Below are 21,546 nucleotides of genomic sequence, written 5' to 3'. Positions count from 1 at the left end.
TCATTTGTAATGGCCATGACTTGGGAGCCGTAGTAGACCGGGGTGCAGGGGGAGGGTTGCAGACACAAAGAACCCAAATGACTAAAACGGGAAGCGTACTCCCAAGTCACCCCGCAGTGCTCAATTAACTGTGTCCTATTGGGCCACGGCTTAAACTTCAGCAGGCCTGACTCTTAGCACAGAGAACGTCACAAATGAGCCCTCAGACTATGTACTGGTTACCATATGTGAGTGTTTTTGTTTACTATTAAAAGACGAGGTAAGCTGTTAGAACAAAAAAAATAACCCTGAGTATTTGACTACACTCTTCCTGTAATCCTCCGAGCAAACTTTCCTCACGACTTATTACAGCATTGCCCACTTTAGCAGACATTTCTGCCTTGTTCCCTGCAATTCACTCTTGTCTTATTTTGAGCTGTTAAACCCAGGGCAAATATTCATCCGCTTCTCATTAGCAGCAGTGGTAGATTGCATGCTGGGGAATTACAGAAAAGCTAACCTTTTATGCCCAAAGATCTTTCTCAAGAGGAAAGATCCCCTCTGCTCACAGGAAATTGCTTTCTAAATGGGTTAAGATGGGCTAAGACCCAAGACATTGACAAACCCTTCCAGTGATGAAACACCTTGGTGGGCACCTCAACAGACAGCCCCGGGGTCCTTTAATGATCTTATTAAAGCTTGTGGAAGTGTGGAACATGGTTGCGGCTTTTGCACTTTTAGGTACTTTCTTAAACAGTTAAACCTTTAAGAGCAGAAATAAAGCTCTGTGAAACTCTACCTCCCAGAGAGAGACCGTGTACCTGTTCTCTATCTTTTACTTTGATTCCACAAACCCCCCCCCACTTCCCCACCACCCTCCTTCACCTGCATATCAGGAAGAACCTGGATCCAGAGGCTGTGCCAAATGCAACAGTGAGCCCTGGGGACCGGCTCAGTCTGCAATATATTTACAAGCAGCACTATCACATTTTCTTAATTAGGAGGGATAAGAAGAATAATGTGCTCTCAGCAGGAGTGGCATAAAAGACTTCACATACAAGATTAGTTTTTCCCTGAAAAAAAAAAAAAATCCACAGTAAAAAAAAAAAAAAAGGAGTCGGCAGTGTACTTTTCACCAATGGAAAGTGCAGAACACAAACTCAAGTGTCAACAGATGCTGTAAGTGTCACTGTTAGGGGAGGAGGATGAAATGGAAAGAAGATGGGAGGAGGCAGAATACAGGGAGGAAAAAGTGAAGAGGGTCTCTTTGGGTGCGGCAGTGCGTGCGCTGAAGTGGGTTATTGAGAGGGACTAGTGGAGCGAGGAAGGACACAAGGTCGTAAAACACCTTCCTGGCTACTTGACGGCCTGAGCCCTGTGACATTTAATTATTTCTAAAACATACACTGCAGCATGCAAGCACAGGAGCGCACACCTTTTCCTACACTTTTTTCAGTGATACATATGTAGATCTGCAGGAGAACTGGCTACATTTAAAGGTATAATAAGTAGGATTTTTCCTTGCATTTTGGCAAGAATACATTCAAACTGGGCCCCTCCTCCTGGGCTCTTCGTCACCAGAAGCTCGCTCTCACTCTCTCTGCGAGAACACGCCCACCCCGTCGAGCTAACACCAACTGCATCACGGTTACCTTTGGGCTAGCAAGCTAACCGCCGGTTACCTTTGCGCTGGCATGCTAACTGCCGGTTACCTTTGCGCTAGCAGACAGAAGGCCAACTCTGCATTGCTCTTTTGCCGTGTTCGCCGGTCTGAATTAGCCCAGCTGCTAATTTGAACCACTCCAGAAGCTGACTCTCACTCTCTCGTGCGAGAACACGCCCACCCCGCCAGGCTAACACCAACAGCATCACAGTTATCTTTTCGCTAGCATGCTAAGCACCGGTTACCTTTTAGCTAGCATGACAACCGGCAGTTACCTTTGTGCTAGCAGAAAGAAGGCTAACTCTGCATCGCTCTTTCGCCATCTTCGCCGGTCTGTATGGGGCCCAGCTGCTTATTTAAACCACCCCTACACTCACCTATACGCTGTGATTGGCTCAGGGAACCACAACAGCGCCCCGCCTGAAAACGTCCTGTGCAAAGCAAAAGAACAGAATAGATGCAGAGGGAAGGGTCTCAGAAGAGTCTGCACACACACTCACCAACACACATGTATAGAGGCTCATAAATGATGATTTATATTATATTATATTTGTAAAATTTGCAGCAATTGTATTTTGCAGATTTCCCAGCTGACAAGTGAAGGTATGCTTGACAGACTAAGACAGTGAGGGATGGATGGATAGTTAAAGGGAGGCAGATAGAGAGCGCACTCCAACAAATGTCAGCAGGATGACCTATACTCGCGGCTGCTCCTGGCAAGATCATTTAGAGGAGACGCATGTATCCATCCGACTCTTTCAGAAAACCACTGCATCATCCGAGCCTCCATTGCAAACTCTTAATCCTCAATCAAGGACCAATTAGGAATCAAACACACAAGCTTACATTATGCAAAACATGACATCTCATTTGTTTATTTCTGCCAATTAAAATCAGTCATCTACAACACTCAAAATGTGTATATAACTAAGTGAAAGAACAGCTGTCGCCTCCAAAACATGACGAAGCTTTTCACTCAATCAACGGAGCAGAAAAAAAGCTTGCGAGTATTTGAAACGCCGGGCTCTCTTCTTAAACACCAAAGGCATGGCATTCCTATAATTATGCAGCAGTGTCAACAAAGCCTGTTCATAAATTCAATTTGCTATCTGTCATCTCCTGCATGTCGTGCTGGGTGAGAAAGAACACAGCGGATCGATTGAGAACTCAATTTCTGATGGCTCACATGCAGCCGTCATGATTCATGGGGGAAAAGAGACGCAAATAGCTCTTAGAATTCTAAAAAGGCTTCTGTCTGCTACGTGTTGTGATACGGCGGAAAATTATGACATCGTATATGTCGCGAGAGAAACTGGTTGCAACAGTGGCATGTTAATTTGAAGGATAAATAACAGTACGCATACAAAATAACGACAAATCATTTTAATAAAGCTGCCTTTGAATTAACATAAGCACAGCTAAATTAACGTATACTGCATCAGGAAAATTAGACATAGGAGAGATGTCTATTATCCATTACTATTCACCGTCCTTCTACTGGCCAAACCCTGAGTCTAATTTGCTCTGTAATGAGATCTAATGAGAGCTTACAGGCCGCGTGCTTGATGAATTGAAATCACAGCGAGAGAGGAGCACGGCGAGAGTTTAACCTCACCCGAGTCACCTTCCGTGACTCCGCTCGAGACGATGAGAGGGACGAAGCATAACGAAGAGGAGAGGAACAAGTCGGTACTAGTTTTTTTTTTTTGCTTGCCGCGGATTGTTTTTGAACACATTTGAGCCCATCTGTTCCCCCACAGAGAGTCACCTGTGCAATTAACCTGGACCATTAGCCGTGAAACAAAGGCCTCAGCGGAGGGAGGGGGAGTGCTGCTTTATGGCCAGGTGGAGAGGCAACAACCACACTTTCTTTTAATCTCATCGACTCTCTTCTCTCGCTTGTTTGCACCTGGGTTTTGTGATACTTCCACATCTGAATTCCAGCTCAGCCGCCTAGACATGCACAACCACCTGCATTACTCAACGCCTCCCCTCCTCCCTCCTCTTACCGCTCTACTGTCTACTCTCCTACTGTCTGCTTTTTGAGTGGAGTCGCCCCCTCCCTTTCGACCTTCTTCCCTGAAGTCCCAGCAGCTCCTAAGACCCGAGCAGACAGCGACCATTACTGCCACAGAGAACACAAGTGCCCGAAGGACAGCAGTCACGCACCTGTTAGATGTCTTTCCTTTGTTTTTCCTCTCTCTCCTCTTTTTCTCCGTCTCCCTGCAGTCCAACCACCCAACCCTGACAAAAGCTTTGACACAATGACCGGAGAAACTTTCCAGACAGACCCCGGTCTTTAATTTGTTTGTGCAAGTATGTGTGTGTGTGTGTGTGCGTACACTACTCTACTCCAGTGAAAAAGAGAGGCAGTAAAAAGGGGAATCTAAGGATAAGGGTAATAAAAGAGACAGATTTGCCTGCTGATTAATCTGGATTGTTTTACTGTAACAACTTGATGAGCAAACCCACTCATGTCCTTCCTAACTTGATTAGGGATGCTTCCACAACCCTCCATTCCAGAGGGAATGGCAGTGTAGAGACTACTTTCCTCGCTTTGAGCCCCTGTGTGGCGCCAGGGTCAGGGAGGGGAGGGAAAATGTGGAGAGAGGGCAGAATGTCTCGCGGACGGGAGGAGGTGGGTGCGAGGTCAGAGGTGCATTGTGTTTGACGTGCACCATGTACAGAGAAGTGTTGGGGCTAGGCCGCCCTGGCCGCAGAAGGCCCTGATCCCATAAAAAAAGAGAGAGATGTCCTGACTGCGAGAGACTGGGGGAAACGTGGAGAGAAGTTGGATGTCGACAAGGGAGAGATGAAAGTGGATTAGCCGCCGTGGCGATTTGCATTCTGTGGTGGAACGAAAGCCCCTGCGATGCCCCGAATAGCTGGATGCATGAATAAGTAAACAAACAAAAACAAAAATAAACCCTCCATCTGGATGGATGCTGCCAGGCCCCAAGTGGGAAACAGTAGGGAGGGGAGGTTGGGAGAGGGGAAGGCGGGCGGGAGGGGGAAAGATGCTCGCAACGTAGCAGTCACCACACTCGGCTTCCTCTGCTATAATTTACTTCTCCTGCCTGCGGGCCCCCCCTCAGTTGCCATATTGCTATCACCATCCATCCGCTGCTCTCGGCTAGTTTGCCCAGTAACACCACCACCAACACACAGGGGAGAGCTCAAACCCAGCACTGACAGATGTTAAGTTGACACACTTTCTCTGAGCCACATGGGGTCAACATGTCAGGGTGCCAGCAGGGCCGAGGGAGGCTGTCCTCGCAGCAGAGTAGACCACTCGTGCTGCTGCTGCTGCATAGGCTAAGTGCTGCTAAATTTGGCTGCAATATGGTGGAAACTGAACCAAATGCATTCCCACTGTGACCTAGACCTCAACTTATCAAATGTGTGGTCCTTAAGGTCACTAAATAGGACTGCTGTTTTTACCACTCGCACTATGTTCAACTTTCAGTAGTGTTATACATTTGTAATGTAAGAGCGGCCCTGGTTTGGATTGCTGTTGAGTTTACCTTTGTTTGACCTCCTCTAATAGATTCCAGCGACTGTGTTCAGATCCGCTCTTCCCCATGCTATCAGAGCCGTCATCAAGTCTGCTATGTGCAATTTGTTTTGGTGTTCATGGCGTCTTTTTAAATACTTCTGTTGACTTGCAATGTGTTTTTGTTGCAAAATAATCCCAGAGAAAATTGGCGTGGGTCGTTTTTCATGCTCTCACTTTCATTCTAGTTTCCTCGGGAGAAGTTCTTCTATCAAAGTGTAATCTTCAACCCTTTCTCTGGGAGTCGCTAAAGCCAGAAACGTTCTAATCTTCCATTGGGGCTTTTTTGCTGCTGTATTAAACATTAAAATGTTTTTAAATGCTGCGCAAGAGAAGCCTTCTTTCATATCAGCAGCATCAGGAAGTGCTGCTTTTATTCTCAAGGATGGTTTAGTTCAAGGACAATTTCAGTCCTTTTTTGTTAGCGGTTTGGTTCCAAGCCATGTGGTAGGGTAGGTAGTATCAGCGGGGGGTTGGGGTTACCAAAACCTTAACCCCCCCATCTTCCTTCCTCTCTCCTCTCTTCCCTCATGAAAGTGAGGGAGTAGGGGGAGGCACAGCGTACAGCCAGATCCGCCGGGGGTGAGTGCTAGCCCCGAAGAGGGCCTTGCCCGTCTTCTTTTCTAACACACCTCTTTCTACAAACTCTTCTCTTTTGTGTTTAATTCAAAAACATTGCAGTATCAGCCTGTTGAAGTTGGCAACGCTGCTTGGGGTTGACGTGACCACTACGGGTCATGTGGTAGGTTAATTATAAGTACTGGGGTGAGGGCACGAGGGCTTCTTCACTCAGCGCTTATCCTTATCATTAGGGCGCATGTATCTGGTGTTTTATTCAAATTCAGACTGGGTATATGTCAAGGAGGACGCACTTGGGTAGATGAAGAGGTGAAAGCAACAGCAACATATTAACAAGCTAACAGCACCTTTTACCGTGCTGTAGGGGCGTATGGATGAGAAAGGCCTGGATCTGTTAGTGGCGTTCACAACATCACGACTTCTGATCACAGGACACTTTGCACGTGACTTTTCAGACCAGGGCAATGAAAAGATGACGTACGCTTGGGGTTCCATGCATTCAGGGCAGTGTAGATATTACCCATTTTACTCGAGCGGCACATTTGGATAGCGGATGCAGACTTTTGGAATCCAGATCAAGATAAAATCTGAACCAAACCACACACGGGCTGTTTGCACCAGTGAAAGGCGGTGCTGTCTGGGGAAAGCTAAATGGATTTGACAATGGGATTTGATGGTCTTTGTAGTGAGGGTAATTAGGTTTGATTGACTGTAAAGTGACTGGTGAGGTCCAGAACTGGGAGGGGAAATGATCAGACGCTTGAACCACCCACAAATTAATGAGATTCAACTGTGCCTGAGCTGATTTCACCGAGGAGAAGACGAACGTTCACGGAAGGGGATTGGTGGAGAGAGGGGAAAGGAACACGGTGGGATGAGAGCGGCAGACTCGGAGGGAGAAAAACAGGAAGGAAGAGATATCTGATGCACGTCTCACTTCCTTGATTGTAACCTCACTAAATGGAGTTAAAGTGATTAAAAGCTTTAAGGTGCAATCTAATTAGAGTTCTTTATCTTTCTCTGGATACAAAAGAGGAGGATACAAAAAGAAAACAACAATATACAGTATATTCAGCTTGGCAATGTGGGACAGACTATTCCCTGGTGTTGCCTTTAATTGCTAATGAACTATGGTATTTATCATAGAATATTAAACGTCTTCCTATGAAGCCGGGCTCGTTTTCTTCCTGCTGACATTTATTTATGGAAATGCATTAGACTTGTTATAATCTGGGAGGTTCATTGGTATTGGATGAGTGTTTTATTGTATCACCTACGCTCACAAAATGTCATTTTGCAGTCAATCAGATGTATTTAATCCTTGCGTGTCATTTTATCTATGAATAATTCTCCCTTTCTGCATGTTTCCATTCACGCCGCTCGCTCTCGTAGGCCCTAGCCGAGATGCAGTCAGCCATATTCAGCGCGCCATCATCGCCTTGAGGCAGATTCTGATTTGGACGGGAGATACGGCGCGATCTAATATGCTGTTATTTATTAGAATGGGTGTATGACAGCAGATAATCCCGGTGCCCTTGTTCCCCGTCTTTCAAGGTAATGATGGAATTCAGCAATCCATACTCAGGAGTTTCAGAGCATGCCGTGCACTTCCCGCGCTCCGGATCGACACAGCTCAAAGGCAAGGACGAAGAAAAAAAGCAATTTGCTCAGAGTTTGGTATTACAGAGCTGCGGCATCCGTATGCAGATGTGGGGACGGATCCGTCGCTCTTATAAGGCGTCTGAAACTACAAATATAGAGCCAGACATGGACGCCATCACTTGCATGACAAAGAAAAGACACTTTAGGGAACAAAGAGGCTGCAAATTCAGAAGCATTGTGCCATATTTTATCATTGCATTCTAGAAAAGGTCTGTCTTCTCCCTAATACCGGCTTCACTCTCCAAGCTAAGCAGAGGAATACTGAGCCGCTCTCTCAGAAACATTTCTTTTATCTGCCAGGGTTTCTGACCTTCACGTCTCTACAAGCTATCTCCTCCGGTAATATTGTTTGCCATGTCGGCGGTGCTGTGGAGACACTATGCAAACTTAGAGAGCTAACCTGTCCACCCCACTGCTGCCTGTCAGCGCTTGTCTATGATCACCTAGCTGGCATGGCTGCGGCGCAGGTATGCGCTGGCCTACCGGCAGCTGTCAGTGTCACACAAAGCCATCAATCCACATCTCTGCCCCTGTCAGGATTGACAGGGCTCCGGCAGCCACAACCAGTCAGCCAGCTGCACACAAATATGTCAGGTTAGTTTAGCATGCTGCGGTAATAGACACTTGGAAAATGTGTTTTGGTAAACAGAAGAAGTAATCACATGTTTGTCTTATAGGAAGATGTAGAAGCAGGAGGAACACATGTCGATGAGGACAAGTTAACTTTGAGAGTAAATAAAGGTGAGCTGAATAAACGTCATCAGAGTCTAAGAATAATAATGTCCCAGAATGCAGCAGCTAGGCTTCTTATTGGACATCACATCACTCCTAACCTTGCTTCCCTCTGCTGGCTCTCTGCCCGTTTTAGAATTGATTTAGAGATTTTACTTTTCACTTTTAAAGATGTTCATTTAAATAAATGTCTTTTCAGTCACTATCTATCACAGAATGAGGTAACACAATGCTGATTGAGCCAATGGCCCACTGATGAAAGCCTTTGCAATCTTATCATCTTTTATTTATCTCTTTATTTATATTGCTTTATTGCTTTAACTGCCGTATCTGCTGTTCTATCACTTTTACTCCTTTTATTTGCATTTATTCTTGTTGACCTTTAGCGTGTGTGTTCCTGCCTTTTGTTGATTTTCTTTGACTACTCTGTTTAGCCTGACTGTTGGCTGATCATTTTGTTATCTTCCCGACTTCCTGCCTTTGCTGTGTCTGTCAGAGCACTTTGTTAACACCTGTTTTTAAAGGTGCTATATCGACAAATATAAATTAACACACAAACACTGTAGTGTGGATTAACACTAACTTACTTTGTTTGTTTTTAGTCAAATAAATGCCTCTTCCAGATGAACCCACTTTTATTTATGTAGACATCCACTAGTTCACCCTCAAAGTGTGAAAGGTTGACAAGAAGGATGCATAAATAGAAGCTGCAGGCCCATCATTGTCAACATGCCAACTGCTCTCTGCAGAGACTCATAGAGACATGGAGACCTCATTCTAGCAGGCCGTGCTGAGCGGGAAGAAATGCCTCGACGACAATCACCGGCACATAATAACAAGGCTTTAGGAGAGGGACGGAGGACACACAGTGTAAAGTGTACTTAATGAAATGAACCATTCAAGGATTCATTTACAGAAATAAACAGTAAAAGAAGGCTCCTGAATTTTGGGAACATATTTTCGATAAATGTGCTCTGTAATTTTTTAAAGATAATGACAGAGTAGTTGGTCTAGCAACTTCCATCTGTTGTGTGAGCAAAGATAACTTCATTCTCGCTGATAATAATGTCTCTTCAATACTTAAATTAACACAATAACCTTGACAAAACTCCTTTTTTCTCACTGTAATATTCCCACAGAGCGAGCCGGCGCATCGGCCTGCGTTCTGCCCGTGTCTGCAAGCTGTTGCAGGAGCGGATTGAAGCGGCTCAGCGGGCTCTAATTCACACAGTAAAAAAAATGATCACTTTGCAGGTAAAACTTCATCATAAAACAGCATCTGTGAGGCCTCTGCTTGTGTTTTTAAGGTTTTAAATCTACCGTCTTCGGCCATTTTAATAATTCATTTTTAAAAAAGTTTGTTTTATAATAAATATATTTATCCACCCTGAGACCTACGAGTAGTTAATCTTTCATCTTATACAACGTAAGTCCAGCTGGATTATATTTAATGTGTGTAGTCAAGTACGATAGCAGACAGTTGGTACAGCCGTAAAAATGTGTTGTAAAACTCACAGGCTACAACCAATATGCTTCTAAACTTGATATTCCTCGGGTTGGCAATAAACATGTTTTTCAGAGGTTCATATGGTGAAGGGGACTGCTACACGAGCTACAACAAATGTTCACATACTGAGAGGCATACTGTGTAAAGTAGGTCTGAGGAAAGAGGAGAGAAAAAAGCACACTGAAGACAAAGTTCTCCAGCACTTCCTTTCCGGTACCTGGGAGAAACGCCTGGACTACATAAAATGTTCAAATAACTTTGTTTTCCCTGCTTGTTTGTTGATTCCTATGTGCCTTATGCCAAGCTGCATTGTGCTCAAAGCGGCATGTGCGCTTTCCGGCTCTGTTCAAAGCTTAGTGGATTTGACTGGGGTACGCGGTTGACATGTGGGTGCAGACACTTGCCCCAGACGGGGGCACTGACCCCGGTGATGCCAGCCGAGCAGGCGGCCAGAGGGGCCTGCTACTCCTCACTAATGCCTTAGAGAAACAAAGTCCAGATGCTCCACCATGCGTTGGCTCTTGACGCGCTCGGCATGCTGCCTGTGAGATTTTTTTCATGCTCTGCGATAAAAAATACCCTGCTGTGATAAACCATCTTCCTCTGTTTCAGACAGAAGCATTAGTTTGGCTTTATTTCCGCAGTGTTCAACAGTTATTTCCAGTGAAGTCGGGCGATTTAGTAAATGTTGAACATCTGGTCAGTCCAAGAGAATATGGAAATCCACTTAGAGCAAATTAAAACAAATGGGGTGACCGGGTAATGATTTCATAAGCTATTTCCTACATTAGGATTTCTAATAGTTCACAAGGAAAACACGTTCAGCTCTGCACTTGTCTCATCCATCAATCATGCTCGTTGAAGGAGTGTGCATGTCAGTGCACTTGCAGAGGGACTAATCTCAAGTTAAACCCGGTGGGAAATGTGAGAGAAACAGAATTTTTTTTAAACCAGTTTCCTAAAAGCATTTGTCTGTTTCCCCTCCCCCACCCCGGTGCCGTCCTGGCAAAAGCTAAATGAATTAAACTCTCATTAAATATGCATTTCATTGTTAATCATTTGCAAGCGGAGAGGATTAGGTCGCAATTTGTGGAATGACATAAAATCTATCCCTTCACAAAAATAGCCTCTTGAAATGGCAGTAAAAACAATAGTATGATTCATCAAACATCTTTCAGCAATGAAATGAGTAAATCCACAAAACACATATTGACCTGTAAGTAATTCTCATAATACAGAGACCATATGTTTAGTCCATCTGTTCATGCTAATGGATGTAAACAGAAAGATCTATCTATCTATCCATCTATCTATCTTATGGTGACAATCAGTCTGAGAGTCGTTCTGTGCATAGTTGTTGTAGACTGATGAAGGAGAACAGAACTCATTGACAAGTCTCTACAAGTTTCCACATCTCACAGCGCCGCACCTGGCACTAATGCTTTCTTCTTCTTTTGTTAATTATTGGCGGTTAGCAAACAGCTTTCAGATGCGCTACAGCCACCATATAGTGGTAGTAAAAAAAATGTTTTAAAGTAATAATCTCGAAGATTTTCATTTAAATAAATGTCTGTTAAGCCCCAATCTATCGCCGAATGAGGTAACGCAATGGTGATTGAGCCTCTGGCCCACTGATGAAAGCATTTGCAGTATTACAGACTGGCTGTCTGTGGCGACTTTCGCGGAAAAAATCACAAGCGGCGCCCAGTTAGTGACGCGTTTTCCATCACCCAGCAGTGGTTGGTCTGCCAGACTAAAGAAAATCCAAAGAAAAAGAAACAAACTCGACACTCAGATGAAGGCAAACAGTCTAAAAAGGAAAGCGACCGTCAGCGAGGAAAATCAAGAGTTACAACCGGAGCCAACCGTGGACGTCACACATGCAACACTGTGGATATCTGGGAAGTGTGCTCCCGCCTGCCTACCTAGAGTTGAACTACAGATTTATTGCAGTTCTTCAGTTAGCCTTTTAACTTTTAAAATGCTTGTTTGCATGTTTGGACATTATTAATTAATGGTAGGAGGAATAAGAAAAACCTCCTTGTGCAGTACACTACATTATTTTCATCAACCCTCACAAAAAAAATGGCCGACGCTCAGCATGAAATATTGATGGGAAAAGTCTCCTCAAATAACAAACTCCTCAAAATATCTGAAGCACACATAGAATTTTAGAACAGAATGGGAGAGAAGAGCCAAGACTCTCAAGCCAAGGCTGTCAACTGGAGAGGAGTGGAGGCAGAGAAAAGAAAGATGTGCAACAAGAAAACACTGAATATCCTGCTATGTGTGTTCCAACCAAACAGCTTAAAGGAAGAGAAACTGAGAGAGAACACAAGAGCCGAACAGCAAGCTGCTGTAACCTTCAACCTGCTTCTGGCTCAAATTCATTTCCATTCACTGGCTCCATTTAAAGTGCTCAGCATTTGATTGTCCTTTCTCTGATTGCATTTCACACAGCGACAAGTTAGTACACAAAAAGGAACTATTCAAGGTTTAATGAAAATGTGTAGTCAATGCAGGTAAGAACCTTGACAGGGAGAGAGAAAAAAGCCGCCTGGGTTTAACACATTCTGAATTTAAAAGTATGCATTTCATAACTGCCAAGGTCATTGTGATGGCGACAGTCCGACGAGCGAGGTGTTGCTGTGGAGGACAATCCCCACTATCTCCAAGGCTGCAGGCAACGTTGCCCATGTCGCCCTCATGTTTTATTCATGCGAGTCATATTATGGCATTCAGAAACCCAGATCAAAATCTGCTCTGGCAGAAATATTTAATATCATACCTACTTCTCTACCCTTCTCCATCTGGTTAGCCAGAATGAGAGAGAGGAGGAGACAGACTCCTGCAGCTCAGCCATGTTGGATTATTAAAAGTGAAGCTTTCAAAGAGGTCACTGCTCAGGGAAAGAAAGGAGAGAAAAAACTGTAGCATGCATCAATTATCTTGGAGAGTTTGTGGCATGCTGAAGACTGTCTTGTCACATTTCCCAAAGTGGCTGAGCTACAGAGGGGTCCTTGGCTGACGCTGACATTTAGAAGCTGGTGAATTGTGGAAATCCCAGTCTGTTTGTCAAAAAAACGGACAAAAGACCACACTGACTGCTTGCAAAGCCCCTTCGGGCTTGAAATTCCTTCACAATGTCATTGGCATAACTAGACACAGGCACCCAGCACTGTCGCTCTAATTTTTCATGTCTGAGCAACTGCAACTTACACTAATCAATACCCCGTTTACCGGCATCGCTGGAGGACAATAGAGTGATTCCAATGATTCACAACAATAAATATAGAACGCTGCCCGCAAACAGGCTCAGGCTGGAGGAATAATAATTTTCTGTCGTACTGCTTGCACATGACCGGCGATAAAAGGATAACAATGGCACAATCATAATGGAAGTGTAATCTATAGAGCTACTTTCAGCCTCCTTTTAAAGTTGACCTTAGCTTTCTATTATTACATCTGACCTTCTTCTTTCATGCTATTGCCAGTTGTATGAGGCCTCGAGCTATTTCTTTGACTTTATTTGTGACTACATTCCAAAAACCTTTATTATTACTAGGATGCATGATACTGGATTTTTATGCCGACATTTTTCAACCTTTTTTGCCGATTGCCAATTTCGATACTGATATATTAGGCACATGTTTTTTTTCCACCTAATTGCAGAGAACATCAAGTCTCCCCTGTAGTGGAATTGATATCATGCCTACTCTTATTTTAGTGGCCAAAAACTGACATAAAGCAGACACCTTGCACCCTGCTTCACGCTTGACGGAAGAGGCGTTGTACAAAAGGTCACGTGTCTGATCCCTCACGTTTCTGAGCGCACCTGAATGCAGCATCCTCCCGAAACACTGCAGTGAGGGAGACATGCCCGGACTTGTTTACTGTACCTACTACGGAGTATTCAGTGATCGCCGACGGACTCTTTTTATCGTGTGTGCGTCCATGAATATGTAAGTTTGTTACACTCCGTTAGCGTCGGCTTTGGCCGCGAGTGTATTTTTGGCGTGTTTGATGTTGTTTAGTCCGGTAAAAAGACGAGAATGTGAGCTAGCTGTTAGCTAAAAAAGAGGTGTGCAATTTGTTTAACTTCAATTCATTGGCTCGAGTTTCTGTGACTTTTTAGTCTTTATTTGTCTATTGTTAATAACTTTGCGCAGGCAGTGCGCGCGCACTCGTGCCGAGTTAATGTAGTAGCATTACGTCAAGCTTTTTTAGGGAATCATCGAGAATTTAGGCAGAATTAAAGCGTTGTTTTATCGGCGGAAAATAGCAGCGGAAAAATAACATATCTGCCGATGCCAATATGTCATTTTCAAGCCTTAATCTGCAGATACCGATAACGTGCCCATAATATCGTGCATCCCTAATTATTACAGAATTAAAACAATGGAATCTAAACTTCTAATCTAATGTGCTTAATGTTTATGTGAGCAGATGCATCATGGGAAAAAACAACTAAAAGTAGAATAATCTGTCTGTCGTTTGTAGGCAGAGCAAAGGCGAAGGGAGTGACTACAAGATTCCTTCACAGCTGAGAAAGATGACTCCCCCTAACGCCTACACATTATCCTCCTCCTTTAGAGTTCAAAATCCGTGTGAAGCACAATTCCATGAAACCCCCTTTCACTTCCATCCTCCTCCCCCTTCTCCTCCCCTGCCTCTCCGTCTCCGCGGTGGCACGGCGAGAAGTGGCATACCTTTGTTCATGTCAATCAGCTGCTTCTTCTTCTGCTGGCGCTCCAGCTTCTCGCGCTCGGCTTTCTCCTTCGCCAGCTTGGCTCTCTTGATCTTCTCCTCCATCTCCCTCTTCTTGTGGTTCTCCTTCACCGCTTCCTGATGAGGCACACACAGACACGCACACACACACACACACACACACACATAGAGAGATAAAATCAGAATTCGGCGTCTGCCACCGTTTCTCTTTTAGTGTCTTCACTACTGTATAGTGTTAAACTGCAGCAGCATGCCATCAGCAAATTCTCATTCAGAGAAGGTTTGATAGTTAGAGATAAGCTCCTGGAATAAACAATATATCATGCCATGTGTATGGGCTCTTTCAATCTGTCTGTAAGGCTCCTCTCTGCTTTACATATTTCCAATAACACAGAGCTGATTTGTTGTCAATAAAACATCAAGATCGCACTTTTTGAATGATAAAAAAAAAGGCCAGATTATCATCGCACTTATGTGCGACGCAAGTATATTTCCTTCGCCACTGCATGAGGATAGAAACGTGTAGAAGCTGTGAGGCCGTCTCAGAGGAGGGAGACAGAGATATCATCCTCCTCCTCCTTCGTGACCGGCTGAAATGTCAGGATGGAGTCAGAGAAAGAGAGATAATCAACGGTACGGATTCAGCCTTTACAAATGTGTCAGTTTGTTCTTGTGCCAGCAGAGAGTAAGATGCAACCGTGTGACCTTTGGAGACAACAAAATGTTCCCTCATCCCGGGCCTGTGGCGCCGCCCTTGACAGCAGGACCCCATCATAGGTGTGGGTGATTGTGTGTGAGAGGTCATACTGTATGTGTAAGAACGCATATGAGCCTGAGTCCATGGGCATCTTCTGCTCATTCCTCCTTTATGTATGCATATGTGTGTATGTCAGTACGTGAAGGCATGGCCCTCTCTGTGCGCTGATGTAATAAGTGGCGACAGCACCCCCCACCCCCCCCACCCCCACTCCTCTCCCCTCCCACATCTAATGCCCCTGTGGTCCTGATGTGTGTGTGTGTCGTGTTGGCAGCTAAGACAGAGGGATTACAGGGATTGTAAGGAAGGAACAAGGAAAGAGCAGCTCATCATGCCAGTCAATAGTAGAGCTTTGCTCCATGTCCAAGGACACGAGGCCTCATTGTCACTGTCTCCTTGTTGGATGACAAGGGCAATGAGAGAGAGAGAGGACGGACGACCGAGAGAGAGCGCGAGAGATAGAGAGATGAGGGTAATCAGAAGTCAAGTTGGGATAATAGAGAGAGAAAGCCAAACATAATGGGCGAGTGAGTGTGTTTTTGCATTATGAGCATCATGAGATATAACCTATATTTTATCACCGCTTGTGTAACTGATGGAGCTGCACTCTGTGAGGGCTTTTAACTGTGCACTTTGCCGCCGTACGCTTTCGAATGGCACTGAACGAGAGCGGAGCTGCGCATCCGGTAATGTAAGAGTTAACCCGTGCGTCCTGTTTAAATGATGGGCAGCACTGGCAGCACGAATCAAATTGATTTCTGTCCTCTCCCGCTGACAGGACTCAATTCATTCTGGAAGTAATATCACCGCACGGCTCGACATCCACGGCATAAGTCGGGAGATAAATTATGCAGATTACAAATAAAATCCTGCCGGCAAAACTTATTTTAAACAAACAACTAATTCTGACTGTAAACATGATTATGCAATGTAATTATGTAGCTCTAATCACACGGCACCACTAATTACCATAGCAACAAATGTGTTGCACAGCTCCCATTCTCTTTGACAGCCCCCCATTTTGCCGTTGGCCACGACTGATTGTATCAATCTTGTTTTCTTGCCAGCTCTGTATATTGTAGGAGGACGTACAAGAGATAAACAATACTCTGGAGATGTGAGAATACTCTTCAGCGCGGGGAACATGATTCCAATCTTATCAGAACATCTTGGATCTGTACAATATTTACAGTTAATTTCAGGGGACCATGGAAACCAGTTATTTCTGGCTCCCACACTCAAGTCATCTGTCCCGCAGTGAGGCTCATCACTATAGTTATAATGCCACCCAATGAGAGGTTAATCATTGCTATCTATCATATATTATCTATTGTGATCTTCTACTTTAGCCTAACAATGTATCTTATAAACTAATGACAGGAACACTGAGATCTAGCAGGGGTGGAGTTTATGAACTTGTGTGTTTTTGAGGCATGACAAAATTTAGCGCCACGAGAGAATTCAAGGGTTAGATCTTATGTGTTATGGCTCTTTATGGCAGATTCATTCATGAATCTCAAGTATTATTATTTCATCAGTATCATTTGACATTATCTCATGGCCTTCTTCAGTAAATGGCACTTCCTTAAAGAGCCGGTTTGCCGATTTCCAACCTCAGTCCTATCATGCTATCATGGGGAGCTAATGCCATTATGGTAGGAAAAAAATGCAATTTTCGCTCTGTGCCTTTGGAGGACGCCAGCTGCTTCTCCAATGGGCCCTGGTAAACCTCCTCCAGACTATGTAAGACGCGTCATCTGGCAGAGGCCAGGGAGATTGCTGAACTACACTTCCCCTTAATCTAGGACGCCTGCCTCGGATCACATGTCTGGTTCAAAATCGTCAGGTTTGAAATGTAGCCTGCAGACCCGAAGATTTTTTCAGACGATCCACCAGTATATTCTCGTCGTATTCCGGATTCTGTACCGCTCTGAGCCATTGTCAGCAGCAATCAATGTCCTTGACTGGAAAACGGTAGTATTTCACTCCAGCGTCTCTCGCTGGGCCGTTCCTTTTTAGAAGGAGGGGCGCAATGCATGCTGGGCGTTGTAAGAATGTAGAATGGGCGAAACCACAAGCTGTTTGTACAACTTTCTCCACAGCTATGGCGCCAATTTTAAATATTATTGCTTGTGTCGATTACAGAGAACACCAGCTTTGACTGACAGGCTTTTTCCAGGGATGAATTGGTCCTTGAAGTGTCCTATGTACATAACTTGTGTTGTGATAATGGGTAGTTAAGTATTGATAATGTGTCCTTATAGGGATGCTTTTGATTGCAAACTAAATAATCCAATTTAAACTAGAAGCCACTCTAATGGTGCAGATCTTCACCAAGGCCAACAGCCCAATCTTCTGCGATACGCAAACTGCAAGCACAACTACTATATAGTATGTCTGGCTGTATTTCCAAAACTATAAGAAATAAATGTAATTGCTTATTCCTGAGTCCAATCCAGATGTGATATAAAATCCAATGGCGTCTTTCTTGGCTCATGCTTCACCCTTCCACCAAGTTTCATAAATATCAGACAGTCGGCAGTTTCTCTTTAATCCTGCGCACCAACATCAACTCCTAGGCGGAGGTGAAAATGTTGAAAAGATTAAAGTCAGATATGGTCACATAGCTTTAGAAAATGGAGAAAACAAATCTATAGTATACGGAACTGAAGTAAAGACAGACTAAAAGTGTAGTGCAGCACTAAAGCACACAGGTCAAAAGCTCCACGCCCCCTACGATTATCTCCATGATAGACAGCCTCCCTCGTGGCCTTGATTCTACCTAAAAACCCTTAAAACAAACGCTGAAACCCTGCAGTCCACAGGCCACGTTTACACCTGGCTCCGAGCCCTCAACCCCTCTGCTGTAGAGGAGGGAAACATGCTGCAGGTTCTCTGTACAGATTGTTCCGGACGGTATGTAAATTAAGAGTTAGAATCAACACAAAGACAATAGAAAATGTGTGCTTTTTGCATAATAGCACCTTAATGCCAGATGGGCTTGTCATCAACCCTATTGATGCAGCACCGTCTCGCTTCCAGGCTCGTAGAGGCCGCACCACAGAGTGAGTGCATGTCACACTTGTGGCCTCCGGTGCGTCTAAGATGGAGATTATAAGTACTCCTCGATCTCTACCTGGCTGGAAAATGGAATGCTGTGCAACCCGCAGGTCCGATCTCGGCACAAGGGCCATGCAGCATATTTCCCTTCCCAGGTCTGTCCTTTCAATAATTCATGAAATGTGTTTGCTGTTCTTTCTTGACCCTGCACAGCACAATACATCTCCCACAGCACGGCTCCCCTGCCTTGCATACAAGTTTGCCAGTCCGATGAAGGAGCAATGAGTATTTCCAACTGCTCGGCTGCACCAGTGATCTCACACAGAGAGTGTCACTGCTATATCTCATTTGAATTTTACAAACACTACAGCGCCCGGGCTTTAAGCTGCAAATGTGTTTATTAGCCATCTGTTACACTGTAGTGTTGGGAATTACGGCTCTTTAAAGGGAGCCGGATCTTATGGCTCCGTTCTTTTCCGAGAGCCGAGCCATAAGATCCGAGGTGAGAGAGAGGTCGGACTCTGTTCTCTCATGCCAACGCACACGCATATTTATGATACAACTCTGTATGACTACAGAGATGTCAACAAAAAAACTACAAACTTGGCGGAGGCTTATAATGCTAGCTCACCATCAGCACTATGTTGTGGCGACATGATTCCGCTGCACTTGACCTAGCATAGCGGAGCTGCAGTTGAAACAAGCTGTCTATAACTATAAAAAAGAACTGCTCTCACCTCACCTACGACTCGGTTCCTGTCGTTCCAACAATTAATCGATTATCATCTTTGTTATCATGCACGGCATGCGCTGTGAAAACGTCACTGGGGGCAGCCAGCCAATGCCGCGGCTTATGTAGCTCACATGATGAATTACAGGAAGTTGCGCCGTCTCCAGGCTTCATTGGGATAAACTTGGTCAACAATGTGGAGCATCTGTTTGTTGTGCAGTGCTGATGATGTGTCCGCCTCCGGTAAATTAGAATCCGTTTACACGGACAGACACACGATTACGGTTTCTAATGTTCATTTAAAAACAAACGTAACGGACTGAAACTCTGTCTATTTTCTCTCCTCTCCGTTTTGTGATGGGCCCATAGCCGGGCTGCTAATGAAGCAGTGGACAGTATACTGTAGTAGTAAAGCTGTTAATAAGCTAACGCCACTGGTAAAGCTAATTTAACACTAATTCTTGATAAAGCCCGGCTTCATTAAACATCACAACATGGAGAGAGAACTGATGGAAAGCATTTCTGTCCATCACGTTGTGTTTAAATTAGCTTGTAATCGTGTGTTTGTTCGTCAGAACGGACGCTAATCTATCGCTAATTCGCTGAAATTCGGTCGGACAGACACTGGAGTATAACAACCGTTAGTCAGAGCCGGACTAAAGTGAATCTTATTTATGCACAACAGAAACTTGAGCAGTTTTGGATTCAATATATATTGGTTACATTTCCCTATTACTCAGTTCATGGCTGCATCCCCAATGTCCTTTTTTATTATGGTAATGGCCTCGTCTGTTCTTTGCTTTCTCATGTGAAATTAACAAGATGTTCACTGAGTTAATGCTAATACTAAAATTGAGCTTTTTATCTTTTTATCCGATTAATAATCGACAGATTAATCGACCAAAGAGCCGTTCAAAAGCACCGGATCGTTCGAGAACATCACAAAACTATTACACTGTGTGCCAGGATGTGGGGGGGTGGCTTCAGGAAGTTGTAAGTTACAGATTGTGAGACTTCTGCTCTGCGGTGTCGATGTATTCCCACATTGATAATTGACCTCCAAAGTCAATGTAAGAGTTTTTATGCCTCTGTAACGCTACTGTGAAGTTAAATGATTAGAAAACATGGCTAATTAAGCAAGAAGTGAGGGAGGGTGGAACCGTCAGAGCGTCATCTCCAGCTTTATCAGCATGAGTATGATAATGATTGTCATATTGTGGAGGAATTAGCGAGCTCTAGAAATATCAAATCAGCTCAAAAGTGGACTGATGCACCCACACACACACAGTTATCATTCTAATCTCTTAGATGCTCTATCTTGCTACTTTCAGACCCGGCCTGGGTCTTTTGGTCTTATTAGAAAGTCACTCAATTAACAAGGAAGACTGTTAGCTCATCCCAGCCCATCTGCTGCGCTTTGATAACTCATTAATGGAAAAAATCCTCATCCCCAATGCTCCTGGTCAGGATTACACATGCAGACCCTGCGATTGCATTTCACTCATACTCTATTTCAGAATATGGCAGCAGCATTAAATTAACAAATTGTTGGACTCTTCCAACACTGACTCCATGTGCTGAAATCAAATAATATTTCATTGGCCACGGGGAGAGAAAGGGAGAATGGGATAGGAGAGAGAGAAAGAGAATGAAACAGAAGGAAAATAGAGTTAATGGATTCTCTTATCAGTTACATTCAGTTCTGTGAGGACTGTCTGTCAATGCGTTTACTCAAATGCCTCATGTCGGTCGGGTGCATTAAGCCCTTGCTTTTTAGTAAAAGCAATTTAGGGTGACTGTATTGCAATGGAATTCTTTAATAGTGCAGATGCTTTGTGCTGTGAATGCATTACACAGAGCAAAGCAACAGAAGGGAGCGAGCAGAGATGTTTTGTCTGAGTCAAACAACTCAGTGTCTCAATATTGAAATAAAAGTGTGCGGCACGCCAGCAATATCAAGAAGTTAAATTCAAGGCTCCTTTCTTTTAATCATTAGCCGCCAAGAAGTCGCGGCGTTTATTAGATTTGCCATTTGGAAAAAATCACTAATGGTTGATGTAGGTCGACTTTGTCAAAGATAAATAACTAGCACACACCCCCCCCCCCAAAAAAAATTCCTTCACAGACAAGAAAAAAGCTGAGGAGGAAGCTGGCAAAGACGCTAGCTCAGTTGTTTTCACAGGGTAAGAAAATAAAAACAACCTCCAAGTAGAAACAAGCATTGATTTCTTGTGCTCTGCAAGCAGATGGGATTAGCCTTTCTGTCAGCAGAGCTGAAGAGCCAAAAACTATAAATAATATCTGAAGAATATGGTGATTAAAGGATTGTTTTTATATGAATACATTAACTCAACAGCAGCCCCCCCCATTTCAAGCACACCACAACACTTTATCCCACTCACTTCCCTCCCCTTATCCATAGCAGGAAAGTTTAAATCAGTAATAAAATATTCATACGCAGCTATTTGCTTGAGAGAATAATTTATTTTCTTGGGTGGATGCCTCTTTTAGAGATATGCAACTCTGGAATCCTTGAGGGAGCGTTGTGTTTTGTGCTGGAGCACTTTGATCAGCAGGAATGAAACGCCGGTTTCAG

General features: G+C 44.2%; 1 protein-coding gene across 1 annotated transcript in view; it reads right to left on the bottom strand.

The window, feature by feature from the left end:
• Window positions 1-21,546, bottom strand: part of diaph2 (diaphanous-related formin 2) — a 411,814-nt gene that overhangs the window by 50,896 nt on the left and 339,372 nt on the right. Inside the window, exon 26 of the mRNA XM_069669466.1 lies at window positions 14,385-14,520. Coding sequence (XP_069525567.1) covers window positions 14,385-14,520 — 136 coding nt within the window. The remainder of the gene's footprint in view (window positions 1-14,384; window positions 14,521-21,546) is intronic.

Source organism: Semicossyphus pulcher, unplaced genomic scaffold (genome assembly GCF_022749685.1).
Source record: "Semicossyphus pulcher isolate SPU_LCO1_2020_fin unplaced genomic scaffold, fSemPul1.0.p SCAF_2, whole genome shotgun sequence".
NCBI lineage: Eukaryota > Metazoa > Chordata > Actinopteri > Labriformes > Labridae > Semicossyphus > Semicossyphus pulcher.
The sequence above is the reverse complement of the archived record's forward strand: the minus strand, read 5'-3'. Positions and strand labels throughout refer to the sequence as shown.